General features: G+C 35.9%; 1 protein-coding gene across 1 annotated transcript in view; it reads right to left on the bottom strand.

Annotated features, from left to right (window-relative positions):
• VPS13B (vacuolar protein sorting 13 homolog B) overlaps nt 1–20,985 on the bottom strand; it is a 763,389-nt gene that overhangs the window by 252,524 nt on the left and 489,880 nt on the right. The window contains exon 33 of the mRNA XM_065903112.1: nt 20,422–20,565. Within this exon, the coding sequence (XP_065759184.1) occupies nt 20,422–20,565 (144 nt within the window). The remainder of the gene's footprint in view (nt 1–20,421; nt 20,566–20,985) is intronic.

Here is a 20,985-nt window from a genome sequence, read left to right as displayed (position 1 = left end):
TGTTACGTAAGTACATTGAAGTGTAAAGAAGAAATAAGTCCAAGGACATGATTAACAAGTGAAAATGCCAGGATCAGGAATCCTGATTGTTAGACTAATGCAAATGCAGGATATACAATTTGGATTGCAATCTTGGCTTTGTCACTTACCGATTATATGATCCTGGGAAAATAACTTAAAATAACCCCTATGCTTCAGGTTTGTCCCTTTGAAAAACATGAGTAATAATAGAATTTGTATTTTATGGGCTTTAGAAAGAACTGAGATAATGCTCATATGGTACTTATCATACCTAGCTAGCAATAAGTATACAATAAACGCCTGTTGCTGCGGTCATCATCAATATCATTTTGAGTCCTTAGGTATGAACTCCTAGAATTCTTATACAGTACCTGGTATCCTTCCTCGATCTGTATTTTTTTATGAAAAAAATTAATCAAACCTATTCTATAAGAACACTATTTCTGGAAATACTCTTTTTTAACTTACAGAATGACTAGGAGACCTTTGAATCCATTCTACTAGTGTTAAAGAATAGAAACTAAAGTCAGATTATGCTAAGAAAATGACTCAGAAACAAAACAAAACAAAACATCCACCACAAAACAATTCTTGCTCAGAAATAGAAGACTGCTTGGAAGACTGCTTACCGAGTTGTTTTAGGTTAGTGAAATTATTCCTATGGCAAATAAATACATGTCACTGATTACTGAACCCAAAGCCTTATTTTTGTTTGTTCTTTTGAGTCTTAATTCTTAGTGATATCAGTAACTTTCTAACACAGCTCTTTAAGAATTAAATGAGATAATGAATGTAATAACACAGGATAGTACTTGCCACATGGTAAGCAGTTAATGCCTATTATCTACTGCCATCATCAGCATCACTACTGGGAACATCTGATTCTTGAGGATTTTAAGATAAGCATTCATTTTAAATGTCTTCTCGATTATATGATTGCTGCTAAAACTGTATCACAAATAAAGTACTAACAAAAATCAATCAGTTAATAAAATATCTATACTTAATTTATTTGATGTTTATTATAGTTTATATAGAAAGTTAATTTGTAGATTTCTATATACCTAATTCATTCAGTTTATTGCAAAAGTCTTATGTATATCTCTAGCAATAAGAAGTTTTACAACTAAAGACGTATTTCATTTAAAAAATATTTCTTTAATTTGTTTAAATGGTTTCATTTTCCAGAAAACAGTATACAGGGGAATTCACCGTGACAGTGTCAGAATGTCAGCATAGTTCATAATCAGTTTCTAATCCAAGAATATTTTTTACAACTTTAAGAAGATAAAATTGAATAAAATTGATAATGATGATGACCACAGCAACAGGCGTTTATTGTATACTTATTGTTAGCTAGGTATGGTAAGTACCATATGAGCATTATCTCAGTTCTTTCTAAAGTCCATAAAATACAAATTCTATTATTACTCCTATTTTTCAAAGGGACAAACCTGAAGCATGGGGTTTTTTTAAGTTATAGGATCATATAATCGGTAAGTGACAAAGCCAAGATTGCAATCCAGATTGTATGTCCTGCATTTGCATTAGTCTAACAATCAGGATTCCTGATCCTGTACAACGTGATGATTTTACACACACACACACACACACACACACACACACACACACACACACAGTGAAACAACTACCATCAGTAAGAGCAGTTAGCATATCCTTCCTCTCACATACTTAACAACTTCTGTGTGTGTAGTTGAGGACATCTAAAATTTACTCTCTTGGTAACTTTCAAGTATACAACATTAACTACAGCATATCAGATCTCCAGAACTTGTTTACCTTATGACTAGAAGTTTGAATCCTTTGACCACCACCACCCATCCCCCTCAACTCCTTTCTAAAAGAATATCATTGCTTTTGTAGCTTGAAAAATGATTATATGAAGATTATTAAACATAACAGGCAAATTAAGCATACACTTTGGATTTTTGCTTTTTTACTTTTAAGACATCATGATATTTTACATAGATTTTCTAGTGAAACAGCCTATAAGAAACTACAGTACTGTAGTTAAGAATCAGAAGGCTTGGGTTGCAACTTAAAATGTACAGCAAGTTAGTCAGTTAACCTGAGACAAATAAAGGTTGATTTCCACTATTTTTCATTTTCAAATGGTGGACATTGTTTACTTTCAAAGTAACTTTAGATTATGGAACTACCAAAAGCAGTGCAGATAGAAGAAATAAGATTTTTAAAAGTATACTCCAAAATAACAAAACATACTTGTTTCCATAAAAATGGCATATGGCTTTTCATTAAACTTCTGGGAAATATAATTTTTTAAGAAGGAGAAACAAAGCTTAGTTTCTGAACAGTATTTCTCAAAGCATGGGCTATGGACTCCTTGGGTTCCTAGAGACCTTATCAGTGAAACAGGTACCTACCAGTGTGACCTTAAAGTCAACACTGACACTGCAATAAAGCTAAGACACAATTTGTCTTTTTCACTATGCTGACAATCCACTGATAGTGTAAAAGTAGTGGGGTACTTTAGCAGGAATACAACTCCAGGCAGTAGTGCTCTACCTTACAGTTACAGAGTAAAAAATGAATCAAGTAACAGCTCCACTTAAGAATGTTCTTAAAAAAAAAAAAAAAAAAAAGACTGTTCTTGATGAAACAGCAAAAATTATTCACTTTGTGTAATCTTGACCAGTGAATAGACATCTGTTTAATACGCAGTATGATGAAATGGGAATTGTCCACAAAGCACCTGTGCTACATACAAAAGAATGCTAGCTGTCTTGAAGGAAAGCAGATACACAGCTGAACTGCATGTTTTACTAGCTGATTTCTCCATAAAATTTTTTTTCTCCATAAAATTTTTATTTGAAAGAGTGATTGACAGAGCTATGGTTATTAAGAATTGGGTATTTCACAAATAATTTCTCTAAAATAAATTGTTCCTTAAAGGAAACAATAGAAAGAATTAATTGCCAATAAGGAAATTAAACTTTCAAGAAAAATTAGCACTTTGGAAAACCTGTATTTGCTATCATGAACTGGTAGCTTCCCAACATTTAGACTTTTCTAATGAGATCAGTAGTAACATTTAAAAATAAGCATTTTAGGGCTCAAGTTATTCTATATGGCATCACCAACTCAGGGGACATGAGTCTGAGCAAATTCCAACAGATAGTGAAGGACAAGGAAGCCTGGTGTGCTCCAAGTCCATGGGGTGGCAAAGAGTTGGACACAAATAAGCGAACGAGCAGTGTGCATACAGTGCATGCACACGGGCTCCTACAATGCTTCTAGATGTCCCAGGGACTACCCAGTGAGCTCTGTCTTGAGGGATACCATGAGAATCACTATGTAATCTAGTGGACCGACTTATGATGGGTTAGAAGATCATGCCAGAGACATGCCAGGCATCAGATCTTTTATCTGGCTCAGAGAGGATCTCCTTCCTGAAGTCAGCTCACATTTAAAATTTTACACCCAGGTGCTAGAGAGTAGGTAAGGCAGGTGAGAAACAAACAGCTATTCATTTGCTATATTTTATCCCAGACAGGACCACTTTTGAACACAGAAAACATTAAGACCTCTTCCTGAGAATTTATGTAATTTTTACATTACCATTTCACTCTAGGCCTTTGGCATGAAGAACTACATCAAGTCTTTTATTTAACTTAGAAGCTTGCGTGGAGCCTGTTCCACCTGTGTGGGTACCTGAGGCCACATGAACCAGACAGGTAAGAGACCAACACTGTTGGAGACACGAGCACTTCATCCATCCTCCCATCTACCAATAATACTTACTGAGAACCTACTAAGTACCAGGCATGCTATTGTCAGGAGTGGGGAAATCAATGGTGAACAAAATAGCAGTAACTTAAATAGTGATGATGATGATGTTAACTTCTGAAATTGACAGTCTCTTTTGGGAGACTGTTACTAATTAACCATAACAAAAATATGCATTTTGATGTTATATAATAAAATGAGAAACATCTATTTCTGCTTTATTGACTATGCCAAAGCCTTTGACTGAATGGATCACAATAAACTGTGGAAAATTCTGAAGGAGACGGGAATATCAGACCACCTGACTTGCCTCTTGAGAAACCTGTACGCAGGTCAGGAGGCAACAGCTAGATCTGGACATGGAACAACAGACTGGTTTCAAACAGGAAAAGGAGTATGTCAAGGCTGTATATTGTCACCCTGCTTATTTAACTTAAAATGCAGAGTACATCATGAGAAATGCTGGGCTGGCTGAAGCACAAGTGGAATTAAGATTTCCGGGAGAAATATCAATAACCTCAGATATGCAGATGACACCACCCTTATGGCAGAAAGTGAAGAGGAACTAAACAGCCTCTTGATGAAACTGAAAGAGGAGAGTGAAAAAGTTGGCTTAAAGCTCAACATTTAGAAAAGTAAGATCATGGCATCTGGTCCCATCACTTCATGGCAAATAGATGGAGAAACAGTGGCTGACTTTATTTTTCTGGGCTCCAAAATCACTGCAGATGGTGACTGCAGCCATGAAATTACAAGACGCTTACTCCTTGGAAGAAAAGTTATGAGCAACCTAGACAGCATATTAAAAAGCAGAGACATTACTTGCCAACAAAGGTCCATCTAGTCAAGGACTTGGTTTTTCCAGTGGTCATGTATGGATGTGAGAGTTGGACTGTGAAGAAAGCTGAGTGCCGAAGAATTGATGCTTTTGAACTGTGGTGTTGGAGAAGACTCTTGAGAGTCCCTTGGAGTGCAAGGAGATCCAACCAGTCCATCCTAAAGGAGATCAGTCCTGGGTGTTCATTGGAAGGAATGATGTTGAAGCTGAAACTCTAATATTTTGGCTACCTGATGCGAAGAGCTGACTCATTTGAAAAGACCCTGATATAGGGAAAGATTGAAGGCAGGAGGAGAAGGGGATGACAGAGGATGAGATGGTTAGATGGCATCACTGACAATGGATGTGAGTTTGCGTAAACCCCGGGAGTTGGTGACGGACAAGGAGGCCTGGCGTGCTGTGGTTCATGGAGTCGCAAAGAGTTGGACATGACTGAGTGACTGAACTGAACTGAACTGAATAAAATGTGTCCACTTTAGGAAGATCTGCATAACTAAGTAAATATTTTCCAATGAGCAATACATGATGTTACAAAATCATGCATGGATAAAAGATTCACTAGAAGGTAAGACAAACCAATGAATTGTAACATAATGAAATAAGAAAAGTTCATTGCTATGGTTTCAAATTCCATATTGTAATTAACCTGTTAAAAAATGACAGTGGTTAAACACTGAGTTATCATATGATCCAGCAATGTCCCTCCTACATATGTTCTCAAGACAAATGAAAACATATATCCACACAGAAACATGCACATGGATGCTCAGAGCAGTATTATTCACAATAGCCCCAAAATGGAGAAAGCCGAAGGTCCACCAAATGAATAACACATTAAGAATGTGATACATATACCTATACAATGGAACATCACTTAGTAATAGAAAGAAATGAACCAACTATATAGGCAAAAACATAGATGAATGATAAAAACATTATGCAAAATGAGCCACCCAACAAGGGTCACAATAGTAATATGATTCTATTTATATGATATGTCCAGAATTGACTAATTTGTAGAGAACAAACTAGGTTAGTGGTTACCTGGGGCTGAAGGGGTGAGGAGAACTGGGAGGTGATGATTAAGGGGTACCAGGCTTATTTTTTTGGCTATGAAAATGCTCTAAAATTTATTTTTGATCACAATTTATAATTCTGATGGTTGCACAATTCTGAATATACTAAGAGTCAAAGAATTGCATGTTTTAATGACTTAATTGTAAGGTATGTGGATTATATCTTTTAAAAAACTGTTAAAAACATAGTGAATAAAACAGATAAGAAAGAAATTGCCATATCTCACATTTTACTGTGTACCCAAGAAGAATACCCACAATTATCTTAAAGGTTATTAAAGTACTCTTTAATACATATCTGACTACATATCTTTGTGAGGGTGGATTTTCCTTCCTATACATCAATGAAAACAAATATTCCAATAGACTGAATATAGAAGCAGATATGAGAATCAACCTGTCTTCCCTTAAGCCATGCATTGAAGAGATTTACAATAAACAATATGACAATGCCAATAATCATTTTTGTTTTGGAAAATAAGTCATTAAGATCGCTATTTCAAGTCAGGGGCAAATTGCTACAACACTGTTAACACTAACCTCCAAATACAAATTGGATACACAATAAGCAATCTCTAACACTTGCTCTATACCATGTCTTCCTTCAAAAGTTACAACTAGGATTTTGATACGTTGCTTGATTCTGGACAAGATGCCTAGATTTGTCTGAATTTCGTAGTTTCCTGCTGCTTTTTCAAATTGGTAAGAATATGTCATCGATCATTATCATCAAGTGGAAAGAGACCTCTCTCCAATGTGGTTATGTTAGGCAGAATAATGGCCCCCTTAACATGTCCATGTCCTAATCCCAGAACCTGTGAACTTGACATGGCAAAGGGGATTTGGAAAAGTAATTCAGGTTACAGATCTTGAAATGGGGAAGATTTTTCAGGGTTATTTGGGTGGCCCCAATCAAACCACATGAGTTCCTAAGAGCTGAGGATTTTCCTTGCTATGGCTAGAGAGATGCAATGACAGAATAAAGGTTATAGAGATATGGTTTAAGAAGAACCTGACTTGCCATGGTTGGCACTGAAGATGGAAGGAAGAGACCATGCTGTAAATGGCAGGTTCTAGAAGCTAGAAAAGGCAAGGAAGTGGATTCCTCCCTATAACCTGCAGAAACAACTAGAGTCCTGCTGACACCTTGATTTTAGTCCAGTGAGACACTTGTGTGAGACTTCTGACAAACAGAAGAAAAAGATAATAAATTTGTCTTGTTCTAAGCTTATTTAATATATGGTAATGTGTTTCAGAAGCAACAGAAAACTAATACAGTGGCGATGTCGTTTCTCATCCACAACTGGCTGAGAGAGATTTAGCATAAAGTTAATAGAAAGTTTCAGCTTCAAGTACTTTTGCCTGCATAAGACATTAAACCTAACTTTATATTGGTAATTTGTTCTTTCTAAAAATGGCCAAATTCAGATCCCCAGAAACCTATATCCTCCCCTTAAGAATGTTAAAGACAATACTAGAGGAACTTCCCCATTAGAAATACTTTCAAATTCCACAGGTTCACAATATATGCTAAGATTATTTGGGGAAAGGAGAAACTAGAGTTCATGTGAACATGTGTTCCATGAGAAGAGAGAAGCTATGTGGGGAAAAAAATGAAAAAGAAGGAAAGTTAACTTCAGAAAACAGCTTAGGAAAACTAAATGAATGACTGAAAAAACTACTAAATTATTGCAAGAAAAATCTTTACAGCAGAAGTGATGTTTTAAAGTGATTATATACAGAATCAGAGTTACCTCTATGTTGACAAAAAGAGTTCAGACTCATTTCTTTCCAAATGGCTGAAATTTCAAAAGAACAGAAAAAGACATTTCTGGGTCACTTTTAGACAGAAATTAGTCATATCATAGAGAAATTGAGACTTGCACTGAATTACTAATAAGTGAAGAAAAAAACTAGAAACTGTCTTGCTTGTGAGTGTTGCTTTATCTGTTCCAACTCATCTCAATTAACAGGCATTTATTTCTTACAGAGCAGTATGGGTAGCCACTGGAGGTCAGCCTTGGGCTTTTCCTCAGGTCAACAAAGACATCAATGAAAGACAAGGAAGGGAGGTGAAGGTCAGTCGCATAGTCTAAACCTCTCATTCTGTATATGGAGATACCAAAGCTCGAAGAGAATAAAGAAATGCTGGCCTATAAGGGATTAACTACAGTTGCAATCTATACTATTTAATTGATTTTTCCAAATTTTCAGTGGGTGAATAGACAATCTCCAGTACAAAAGAATTCCCAAATGATTTATGTGGATATACCCTCATCAACATTAGACAAATCCAAACTAAAGGACATTCCACTCCTGACTACTGCTCAAGACAGGTCATCAAAAACAAGGAAAATATGAGAAACTGTCATAGTCTAAGGAGTCTTTGGACACATAACTAAATGTACTGTGGTATCCTTGATGGACACCAGGAACAGAAACAAGACATTAGTAAAATCTTCTTAGTGAAAAATAAGGAAATGTGAGTAAAGAATAGACTTTAGTTAATAATTATGTTTAAATATTGGTTTATAAGCTGTGACAAATGTCCATACTGGGGACATTTTTTGTTGAAAATAGAGAAACAGTGCAGGGTATACGGAAACTCTCTATATTTTCAACTTTTCTGTACATCTAAAACTATTTTAAAACATAAAAATTATTTTTAAAGATCTATACATTCCAAAAATCAGTAAAATTTTTAAGCAATTTATTAGTATCTGATTTTTTTTTGTTCTGGCTGCCAGGAAATTAAGAGCCCAATCCGAGGTTCGGTCCTTGTGGCTCAAATTTGTGCTGTGTTTCTGTTTCTCTGGTCTTACTTCAAGAAATCTTTATATTTCACTATTATTTGTATGCATTTTTAAGGATTCTGATTTACATTTGCTAGGTAAAAAATTAAAAGTTTCAAAAGAATACATAGCTTCCAGGCCCCCATCTCAAATTTCTGAACCCTGCACCATTCCTTAGATGTCCTTTTGTTGATGCTGTTCAGTCTCTCAGTTGAATCTGACTCTTAGCAACCCCACAGACTGCAGCCTACCAGGCTCCTCTGAGGACTTCCCAGGCAAGAATAGTGGAATGGGTTGCCATTTCTTTTTCCAGGGGATCTTCCTGATCCAGGGATCGAATCTAAGTCTCCTGCTTGGCAGGCGAATTCTTTTATCACTGAACCACCAGGGAAGCCCCAACAGATGTCCTTACATTCTATTTCATGGAGTAAAAAATATCAAATGAGCACCTCCTCAACTCCCAAATCTGTATTATTAAACTTTTAAATCTTCTTACATATGTGACCATCCATTCTATCTTTCCTTCTGCTAACATTAGAAGAGGTGTCAACTCCTCTACCTTTTTCTCATGAGATATTATTTTCTTGTTATTTTAGGAATGTTACACTATTGATTTTCCCTTCTAATCACAACATATTTCAACCTTTCTTCCAACTGAATCTTTCTCACTGACATTTAAACATACTTGTCTTTTCCATACTTAAAAATAGAACCAAAAAGCACAAATAATAACCCTCTCTTGAACTTCTAAAATGACAACAGTTCAACATTTTTATTTAGGGGCATATATGAAATAGTGAGCTGAGTATTTAAGAGTTCAAGTAGGTGTAAAGTGCAGGGAGATTTCAAACTGTGCTCTTTGAACTCAAGTAGAGCTGACACCTAGAAGCAAACATGGAGCAGGAGAGTCACTGCCTTTTGTCATACAATTTAGAAGAGCTGGGGAAAGAATGATCTAGAGCCCTATCTTTTCTCTAAAACATGTGCTGAGATAAACCAGCCCATTTATCATCGTTTCATTCTCAAAGAATAATACTGAATTAGTGAGAACCTATTTTCCTAGGACTTTCCTCCTCCTATACATCCTTTCAAGCAAATGCAGAGTTAGCCCAATAGTGGCCTTCCTCCTCTTCCCTAAATCAGTGCTTCAGTTTTGGATTCTCATCATCTGGAGCTGCCACTGGTCTCCCAGCCAATCCACCTCCCAAGTATACTCTGATGATGTCATGCTCTTGTTTTAGATCCTTCAGGGGCTTACTATTATAATACAATAAAAGGTAAATTTTATACAAGAGCAAATAAGGCCTGTATAAACAAGTTTTTGCTTAATTCCCCCTGTTAGAACCCTCATATTCATACCAGTTAGGTCACTGAACTAACAGCACTTTTAACCAATATGTTCTCAAGCTGGGGATAGGGGGAATAGTTTGGTTCTGATACTTATTAGTTATACAATCTGGTGCAAATTACAGGGCTTTCTTGACACTCAGTTTCCACACCAGTACAGTTTAAGAAAGAGTCCCAAACTCACAGGGTTGCTGTAAGGACTAAAGGAGTTAAACTACCTATAATACTTAGATCACCTGGCACGTGGTGAGCACCCAATAAGTGTTAGCTGGTATTACAGACTCTTGAGCAGTCACTTCAGAACTTCAGTAACAGACTCTCTGACACTAACGGGGATCACTGTTGCGAATGGATTTTTGTGTCTTCCAAAGCTGTGTTACTAAGCGGTCAAACGTTCTTAAGTCAGGTTTACTGGCATGTAATTTGTTGGTAATAAAATTCACTTTTTAAAACATACAGTTAATGGTCTTTGACGAGTGTCTACAGTTGTGTAACGACTGCCACAATCAATATACAGAAAACTTCAGTCTTCCAAGTGCACTTTTGTGTCGTCCAATGGTGCATTACTGAACAGACCAATTTTTATAAAGAAAGGTATAAAGGCACCTATGGCACATTTGCTGAAGTCCAGGCATCTTAAAAAAGGGTAGAAGGAAGATTATTTGATTTAGGTCTTGGTGTTTATTTTATATATCTCTATACTCTGTGAGAGGGTTTTTAGTCATTTTCTACAGAAAACCTTTGATGAAAAGCCAAAGGTCTAGAAATAAGCAATTTTAAAATGTATGAAATCTTAGATGAGAATTATATACATTCCCATGGCTCTGATGTTAATATTTTTTTTTAAAGTCGATTCTTCCATGTAAAAGTAATTGAAAGTCTAAAAGTCTGCTTGTTAGAAAAGTACAGACTGTCAGATATGAAACCAAGCAAATCACTGACTCTCAGTTATTTTGAACAGCTAGCTCTTTATTATATTTTGACTCAGAAGAGATAATAATTAGCTATAACCTATTTTCCTAGAGCTTTCTTTCACCTTACAGATGAACACCATGAGGAATAAGGTATTAAAAGACAGTGCTGAAAATTTAAGAGAGATATATAAGAGAGAGAGAGATTTCAAGATCAGAAAGAAGGCATATAACTTAGCACAGACAGGAAGAAATACAAACACAGAACAGACAAGGAGGCCTAGGGAGAAGCACAGAAGAGAGGGAATAGAAGTCTTTATATGGAGCTGTAGCTAAGGGACCTTCATCTTATCTGATCAGTTTGATTTTAACTTTTTTTTTTTCTGTAATTTTATCATGCTTCATGGACAGCTGGATACACTGCTTTATGGGGCTCTTAATTCCTTAAGTAGGTGTGGAGGAGTCAAATACAACAAATAAGAGCAAATTTATTGGTGCACAGTAACCTTATTTTGGTGGAAATAGCCATTATTTTAGAAATCTGAAGAAATATGGACTAAGTACTGTTTATTTTATGATCACTAAAGTTAACTTTTTGGGTAAATAATATTTTCCTTTAAAAAAATTTTTTTAGAGCTGTCAGAGTATAAGAAAAGGTACTGAGGCAGGCATGGAACAGGTTACTAAGTGAGTCATTGCCGGATTACTGAAAAGAAAGGAGAGCTAAGGAAGTGCCTAAAACCAAGTGGTTAAGTGGAGGAGGAAGAGGAGGAAGGCAAGAAGGCAAAGGAAGAAATGCTCAATTAGTTTTAGAAGCTGTCTATGCTTCTCGCCAGGATCTGCAGTGTGTGGATCAAAGAACCTCCACCTTCAGATCCCCAATGATGTGGTTCCATTCTTTACCCCTAAAAATATGGTTTTTATTTTGCTACAAAAGTTTTATTTACTCTAAAACACTGATTTGAAAATGAGCATGTGTTACTCCTTACATACACTCCCTCTGTAAGTAGGCTTAATAAGATGATTACTTGCTATTCAGGAATAACGGAGTAATTACTGCAGCCCTATGAACACAACCCAGGGCAATCTTAGCCCTCTCACCCTTCTATTTAGTCCATTTTAAAAGTGTGTTCTTTTTAAAAATTTTTTTAAATTATATATATATATATATATAAATAAAAGAATTGTAGCTTCTGGAAACAATAGGTGATATTTGAAATGCTACAGCAATTTCAAATCCTAATTGAAATAAACTGATACTGTAATAGAATATAGTATATTCTATTATGTTAGAATAAAAGAAAATGTAACTATAATATTTGTGTTTGAAGATCACATACCTCCTATCAGTGTGTGAGTACAGTTGATAGGTTCAGTCTAAGATGGATCTGAGCTTCAAAGCACACCTGTTAAGAGTTACTCTCTAGTTTAGCTATTTTCAATTACTCTCTACTGCCTAAATTACTTAAAACATTACAGTATAGTATTCAAAGCTTTCAATATATACCCAACCTGTCTCAATCAAACATACAGTTAATCATCAATTTCTAGTTTTTTTGATATATATATGTGTCACGTTCTGTGCTAAGTCCCTTCACTCATGTCCAACTATGTGACCCCATGAACTGTAGCCCACCAGGCTCCTCTGTTCATGGGATTCTCCAGGCAAGAACACTGGAGTGAACTGCCATGCCCTCCTCCAGGGGATCTTCCTAACCCAGGGATCAAACCCGTGTCTTTTTCATCTCCTGCATTGACAGGCAGGTTCTTTACTACTAGCACCACCTGGGAAGTCCTGTATGAGGCATACCTCTTATCTTTGCTATTTCTATGAACAGAAATAGGACTTCCTGTGAATTAAGGAATTCATTTACTAATTCATACTACAAACATTTATTCAGCATCAAATTCTATTCTGTTGTCAGTACCTTCTCTGGGTTTTATTATCTCCACCTCAGAACACTGCAATATTGTCTGCATCAGTGAGTACTAGGTTTGGCCTTATGTAACAAAAAGCCAAATATTAGTGGTTTAATAGTTTACATTTACTTTAACATAAAACAAAGTCGAGGGCTGGTTGCAGTGGATCCATGATGTCACTTAAATTTTAGGATTACACTACCCACTGTGCTAACCTCAATGTGTGGTTTTTGTCCCCACGTTTGTCACCACGTGGTAATAAGTAACATGTCACTTCTACTGCTGTTATTTCAAGGAGTAAAAAGGAACATGGAAACTTTCCTAGAAATAAGTAGAATATTTCTCTCTAAAACTCACTGACTAGAACTATGTCAAGGCAGTCAGATGATGTCAAAGATTTTCTCTTTCTCTCAGTTTTGCTCATTTCTGTAAGTTTCATCACCTCTTTTCTGACACAGGTTTTCTTCATGTGACAGTAGAGAAGAATGCGGCAGTGGTCAAAGAAAGCTCCAGTATGACAACATCTGAACTTAACGATCCCTAGCAGAGACAACTTATTCTTAATAGTGTCTTCATATGCAACACTGCACTCGCCAGAGGAAACTGCCCATATCTGGAGCAATAACTGGGTCAGAGATTGATACAGTAACTGACCAAGCCTTTGTCTCATGTCTACCCTGAAACGGGAATCCCTACCAAAACCACATGAAGTATTACTAGGAGAATGTTGTTTAGCCAAAGGAAGGGGAGTTTTATTAGCAGATGAGAGTTAGAAATGCTGAGTAAAGACAATACTTGTCCCTATAACAGCACTGGACGATCTGCAAAATTATACGGTGTAGAACTTTTTAGGATATGTTCAAAGTATTGAGGAGAGCAAAGGTTGCTTTCTAAGGACTATCCTAGCTTTGAATACCAGGTGACCCTGAAGACTCTGTGGCTTAGGCTGTCAGGTTTACCCCAATATTCATTATCTTCTTCTTTGATGATAAAATACTTTTTAGCAGGGCATATGGTCTTGTATTAGAAAGACTGCATTTCCAGCCTCTCTTGCAGCCAGGTGTGACCACATGACTAATTCTGGGCAAATGGTAAGTAATGAATGCAACTAGTTATGTGCATGGATGAGTACATATGTATACATGCATGTATATACATATGTTTACATATAGTCATATATTACTAGTTATATAGGTACCAATATAGATTGATCTAGTTCCAATTATTTATTATTATCTATCTTCACCTCTGAATATATGAGCACCAGAACATGAAATCAGAAACTTTACCTCTTTTGTTTAATGCTGTTACCCTAGTACCCATAACAGTATTTGACACATAGGAAGGTTCAATATTTACTGAGTACATAGGGCAGGTCACTCTTCTCTATTTAAACCCAACTTCTCTATGAAGCCAGATCTCTGACCACCTAGTTTTCTCCTTATTCTGAGTAGTTATTACAGCACTAGTTTTAAATAGAGCTTATCTGACACTTCTAGTTTACTGCTCTGAGTTCTTAGTTACAAATTTATGCTTTATTTTACATGCACATTATAAAATCTTAGAGGGCAGGGGCCACAGTATGTTTATTTTTCATACCTCTATCTGTTTGTAGTCATTGTGTCTGGTATAGAGTAAGCCCTCAATGAATACTGCTGAAAAAGACTAGGACAAGAGTTCAATAGTGCCTCAGGAAAACTTGGTACATTCACTGGACTTCTTTCTGGTCAGGAAATCTATATGGGATAAATAGCAGAATGGCTGGAAAATTAAATTTTTCCTTGCTTTCTTGATGTTTATGATCTACCCTGAAGTAACTACGGCATGTTTCTTTCTAAGAATAAGCTTGTTTATCAGTGAAAATTATACTATTTTTAACACTGACAAGGTCTAACTTACTGAAACAGGTGTGATAGCTCAGTGTACCTAAGAAGCCCTTCCCTTGGAGAGAATAGGTAGCAATATATTTAATATCATTTCCAGGTCTACGGTTGAAGAAATTCAAGGTATTTCCTCCCAGGCCCTCATGTCCATTTAAGGCTCTGCTTGAATTCATATTTTATGGGGCTTGGGTTTACTGCCTGGTTATAAGTGGTCCATCCAGATGCCTCTGAAGGGAAACAAACACAGCATAGTAATGCTAATGAAAAGACACCACAAGCATGTTATCTAAAACCCCTCTGTTCTAAAGAGAAAGGTTATAGAAATACGTGAACTCTGAAATGGCCTCTCCCATTCATGTCTACCTCAAGACAGGAAGCACTAAGACAGATCCAGAACATCAACATCCTCTCCCAAACCAGCCTTAGTTCATGCTTTCAAACCCTACCTCCACTCAATGTGTTCTCAAGGTACACTTGCCTTTGTTTTGCTCATCTTGCCTAAAGTTCTACTCCAGAAAACACCAGCTACTACGCCACCACTCAAAGTCCGTTCTCCTCTTCTTTACTTCTAAGTTCCAAGTTCCAACGGCCTCCAGCAATCCTTAGGTTAGTCAAGTGTGTCTTGTAAGAATTTTACACCGTTGACTAAAAAATTCAGAATTTCCATTCCTAAAATGAATCAACTCTAAAGCAGATGATTTCCAAACTAAAACAATAATAATAATACCAAAAAGCAACCTCTGTCACCACTCCTAGGGTATATACTCAATCACTGCTCAAGAAAGTCCAACCTATTACATCCAATTTTATAGCAAACTGTAAAAACACCCAAGTAAACTGTATTATTTAGGCATGTGTAATGAGTCATATAACAATATTTTTATATACTATCATTATTTCTATAGAGGACTCAAAATATTTAACATTTTAGAATGGTGGGATAAAGATACTGGCAATTTTAATCATTTATATTCCCAGAAAAAACATTACTTATTTGATTACCAATAATTTCCCAACATTCTACCTTTACCCTAAAAAATCACAACCTTCTCTAATCTGAATCAGTTGTGTCAAGTCTGCAGCAAGTTGAGAGGACTACTGGTCCAGAAAGAAGGCAGAAGTAAAACTTTAGGAAAAACCATTTTAAAGGAAAAGCAGAGATGACATTATAAGTCACAAAGTGTAAAAAATTAAATTATATATCAGGTATTATGTATTGGTGAGAGCTGGGATCGGGGTAGGGAGAAAGAAGACACAGAGATTTAGCAACAATAAAAAAAACCTGAGCAAATATAAAAGATATGTGGAAATGATTAACTTTAGGGAAAACAGAAGAATATAGGAGAGGAAATATAATCACATTATAGTCTTTATAACAAAAACAATTCATACTGATTTTAAAAACATAATATAAGAATATTGGGAAAATGTAGGAGTGGAAGAGAAGTGTAAAAGAAATGGAATCTTCACCTACAGTAAAAGAAAATTAATAGGTAATGCAAAAATAAGTAAATTAATAAGAGATGTTGTGGTGGTTTTGTTGCTAAGTCATGTCCAACTCTTGCAATCCCATGTACTGTAGTCCACCAGGCTCCTCTGTCCATGGGATTCCCCAGGCAAGAATACTGGAGGGGGCTGCCATTCCCTTCTCCAGGGGATCTTCCCAACCCAGGAATAGAACCCAGGTCTCCTGCATTGCAGGCAGATTCTTTCCTGACTGAGCTATGAGGGAAGACCAAGAGATGTTAGTCTATTCATTTTATTCAGAAAAATGGAGATAAATACCAGAAGAAAAAGCTTACAGAGTTAAAAATGACTAAGGGGATGTTAACATACTGACACTATCATGATATATTTAGTTTAGCAACACTTGGTTGTTAAAATTCATGCACTACTTTAAGAAAAAATTAGCATTACATTAAAAAATTAACCATTTCAAGTAAATAGGCTAGTTTTAGTATCTTATCTATATTGTTTATAATTCTGTAGACTTCAGATAGATTATTCAGCTTTCATCTCAGTTTAAATCACTGTAATACTTTGAAATTCTGTACAAGTCATGGTGTATTTTTGTGTGTGTATGTGTGACTGCAACTGGAATAAAATGTTTAAAAAGTATTCTCCAGGCCAGAATACTGGAGTTGGTAGCCTTTCCCTTCTCCAGTGGATCTTCCCAACCCAGGATCAAACCCAGGTCTCCTGTATTGCAGTAGATTCTTTACCAGCTGAGCCACTAGGGAAGCCCAAGAATACTGGAGTGGGTAGCCTATCCCTTCTCCAGAGGGTCTTCATGACCCAGGAATCAAACCAAGGTCTCCTGCATTGCAGGCGGATTCTTTAATCGCTAAGCCACCAGCGAAGCCCTTAAAAAAAGTCGATTTTTTTGTTTTATTTTTTTATCAATGCCTTATAATGTCCTGAATACCAATAGCTTTAGGAATACTTAAAATGATGTTTAGTTTCCTTTTATTATCATATAAAAATGTTCTGCATTACTAGCCCATAAACAGACCTGCACAAATTAAAGTTAACTCTTTGTTTAGTCATTATCTCCTTCAAAAGTTTCCTGACACTTACTGGTACAAGTAGTTAAAGTAGCTCCCTTGTTAATTCTTCTTTCATGAATGTTATGATTATATTACTAATAACCACTTTTATACAATTGAACCTTTATGGGACCTAGACCACCTTATAAAAAGGTAAAGAATCTTCTAAAGAGTAAACCAATTTTACCCTGCTAAAATATTAGAAAAGAAACCATGGATGAGTAGTAGAGCTCTATTTTTGGAGAAAAATTAGAACCGTACGTTTAGATTTGATTATGAAGTTATCTCGGAGGTGAACTTCCAACCTCATGTGAATGACAGTGAACTAAGATACAAGAAACCAAATAACATTCCTCTTGTACTAGTGCTATAGAGCCAGATGTTATCATAGAGACACAAACTATAGAATATAGAAGGACATGTACTTTGTAATATGGAATTAATTGTGGCTTTTTGAATAATGGCTTCCCTGATAGCTCAATTAGTAAAGTATCCCCCTGCAACACAGGAGACCCCGGTTCGATTCCTGGGTTGGGAAGATCTGCTGGAGAAAGCACAGGCTACCCACTCCAGTATTCTTGGGCTTCCCTTGTGGCTCAGCTGGTAAAGAATCTGCCTGCAGAAGACCTGGGTTCGATCCCTGGGTTGGGAAGATCCCCTGGAGAAGGGAAAGGCTGTTTAGTTCATGGGGTCACAAAGAGTTGGACACAACTAAGTGACTTTCACTTTTGATTACTACATGTTTATTTTTCTTATGTATTTTCTCAGCCTGTCATATATGCATAGAAAAATAAGAAAAGGTTAATTTACAAATGAAGAAACTGCATATTCTGGGAACCAGAAATCATGGAAGTCATAACACTTGAAGGAAACACTGAAAATGAAAGTGTACAAATATACACTGATCACTAGGCAGTGAGTACATTTTTAGAGCAAAAATATTGGATTGTAATCAGCTGGTCATTTTATTACCTGAAAGGGTCTCTTTTAGCTATATACTTGAAAGTTTTATTATATGTTAGTTGTCTATATAAGTAAAAATAATATTAAATCTTGGTTCTAGCAATAATCCTTAGATTGGTTCACTGTTTTCTTTTCGATTTTCAGACCTATCCATCTTTCTTCCTCTTTGTTATACTGTCGATATGTTTCCTCTAGTAACAAAATCTCCTTTTTATGCTCCTGAATAGTTTTTAAAAGAATGTTTTAAATGAAATCTTGTAAAACATTTTTTGAAAATATCAACACCGTTAAAAGTAAGCAGGGAAAACGAAATAATAATTAGAGCAGAAATCAATGAAATTGAAAACAGTAAATCCAAAAAAGGAAATAAATAAAACCAAGAGTTGATTCTTTAAAAAGATCAGTAACGTTGACAACTCTCTAAGCCAGGCTAACCAAAAAACCAAAATCTAAAAAACAAACAAAAAACCCAAAGAGAGGAATCAAATTACTAACATCAGAAATGTTAGGGGACCTAGCTACAGCTCCTATGTAAACTGAAAGAATAAAAGAAATACTATGTCCGAGCCCATACCATTTGAAGAAAACAAACCAACTCCTTGAAAGACAGACCCTATCAAAACTCACATAAGAAGCAAGAGAGGATCTGAATAGGCCTACAAATATTAAAGAAGTTGAATCAATAATTAATCAACTTCAAAAATAGAAAGCTTCAGGTCTAGATGGGTCACTGGTGAATTCTATCAGACATTTAAGGAAGAAATTATACCAATTCTTTACAATATCTTTATGTATCAGATATGAGTTATGTTACTCATTTATGAATAGAAAATATTCTAGTTCATGGAAGGTCTTTTTTTTTAATACTGAAATTTCACAGACATACCTTACTGAGGCGGTGGAAAGGAACTAACTGTCTTCCCTCATTGGAATTTGTACTTGTTTTTTTTCCAATCGTGGTAGAACACACATAAAATGAATTTTACCATACTAATCATTTTGCAGTGTACTGCTTGTACTATATCTCAGTATGCTGTCTTTACTTTTAATATCATCTCCAAGAAGGAATAAAGGGCCACAGAGATATTTTTAAAACAGCAAAACCAATCCTAGCTTGTTTATGGAACTGTGAGAAAAGACGTGACATTCAGGAAAGAGTTGTTAGTAATCTAACTCTAAGTGGGCCTTATTTACTGAAACCAGATCCTACCAATAGATATTAGAAATAGGTAGGTAAATAGTTAGCAACCAATTGCTAAGTTCTGTAGATTCCTAAAACACATCAGAAATCCATGAGTTAGATTTCACATGACAGATTCTGTCACATGACAGGTTCATAAAATTGGCACAAATAATATAGGAGTTTGTTTCCAACCTAAGTTGCTTCAAGATTTAAATACTCTGATTCACCATTTTTTAGTGATGTGTGTATGCTCTCAGGCAGGTCCCTTACTATCTCCGAGCCCCAATGTCTCATCTGTAAGATGGTGACAATGCTCACATCTGGCTCATAGAGTGGTTGTTAATAACATGCTTGAAGATACATGAGTTAACTTACATGAAAATACCTGACACACTTGCTTAGTATCAAGAGGCTCTCAGGGAACACCTCCTTCCCTTCCTTCTTAATAAACAACACTTAAGAGATTTCTGCGTCTAACTCATGACAAAAATATAGGTAATGACATTTTCATGGATAAACAGGTTCTTCATTACAGATTTTATAAAATAATTAATTACTGTAAGTACAGATGTGATTGTAACAGTAGGGAAACAAAAAGCAAAGAAACAATATCTTGAGAAGCATCTAACAAGCAGCTTTCTTTGTTTCATGTTGACATGCTTTGTGGTTACAATGCAGGTTTCCAATGAACACTGGATCAAAATTAAAATTCTAGGCAGGCACTCAAGTTTTTTGATTATGTCCATTCTTCACTGAGCATGGGAAACAAATGCTTTAGAAGCTATTTTTTGAAGCCATTCCCATTGTACTCTTACAAAGTTCATTTCCAAAAGGGGCCCTGTCCCTGTAATGGATCTGAGTAAGTGAAAGCTACACCAGATTTTGTGCACTGTACTTTAAAAACTGCAGCAGGGTAATAAAATCATGCTTTTAACAGTGACTTTTCTGGGCCTGGGCCACAGCAATTATGCAAAGGTGCATGATGAATTATGGGAAAAGAGGCCAAGCAAATTTTAAAAATAAAGAACACCAATCCAAAATGATTTATACACATATTTTGAATAAACTTAAATATAGAATAATTAGCCGAAAGCATTTAATTATTGTTTTTCTATTATCAATGTACACTTGGCACAAATGCAGTAAGCCTAATCAAAATCAGGTAAGAGTTACCTCTGTGGCTTTGTTTGATGGTTCCAGTCCAGTCATATTTGCTACTATTAACTGATGTAAGAGTTGAACTTGAGCCACACTTAGGAAGAAGTCCAGGTTTGTGGTTATATTCACTTCCAAGGAATGGCCACACACTAAAATCTCCTGAAGGAAAAAAAGGTTGAATATAGATAAAGAAGCATGATAGCATTATATGATAATTTATCATTTCTACTTATCTGAGCTTTATGAATGTTGGTGAATTCTCCTGAGACTCAAGTTCATATGTTAATGAGAATAGCAGATATGGTGGGCATGGTTACTTGACACAGTCCAGTGGATTAAATTAATAAACACTTATGAGGGCCTGCTGTGCGCCAGGCCATGTGCTAGTTACAGGGAAACCCACTATAATAAGAATTTTTCAACATTTCATATGCATTTGGCTTTTCACACCTCAACCTCCTATTACTGTTTCAATATGTAGGCAGTGATGTATGTAATTCTTTAGCATGTTCACCCTCTCAAACGGGCAGATACTTAGCATGTCATAAGCACCATGCGGCATAGAAGAGTGCTAAAACA

This window comes from Muntiacus reevesi, chromosome 12 (assembly GCF_963930625.1).
Source record: "Muntiacus reevesi chromosome 12, mMunRee1.1, whole genome shotgun sequence".
Lineage (NCBI taxonomy): Eukaryota > Metazoa > Chordata > Mammalia > Artiodactyla > Cervidae > Muntiacus > Muntiacus reevesi.
Note: the sequence above shows the minus strand (reverse complement) of the source record. Positions and strands in the feature narration are given on the sequence as shown.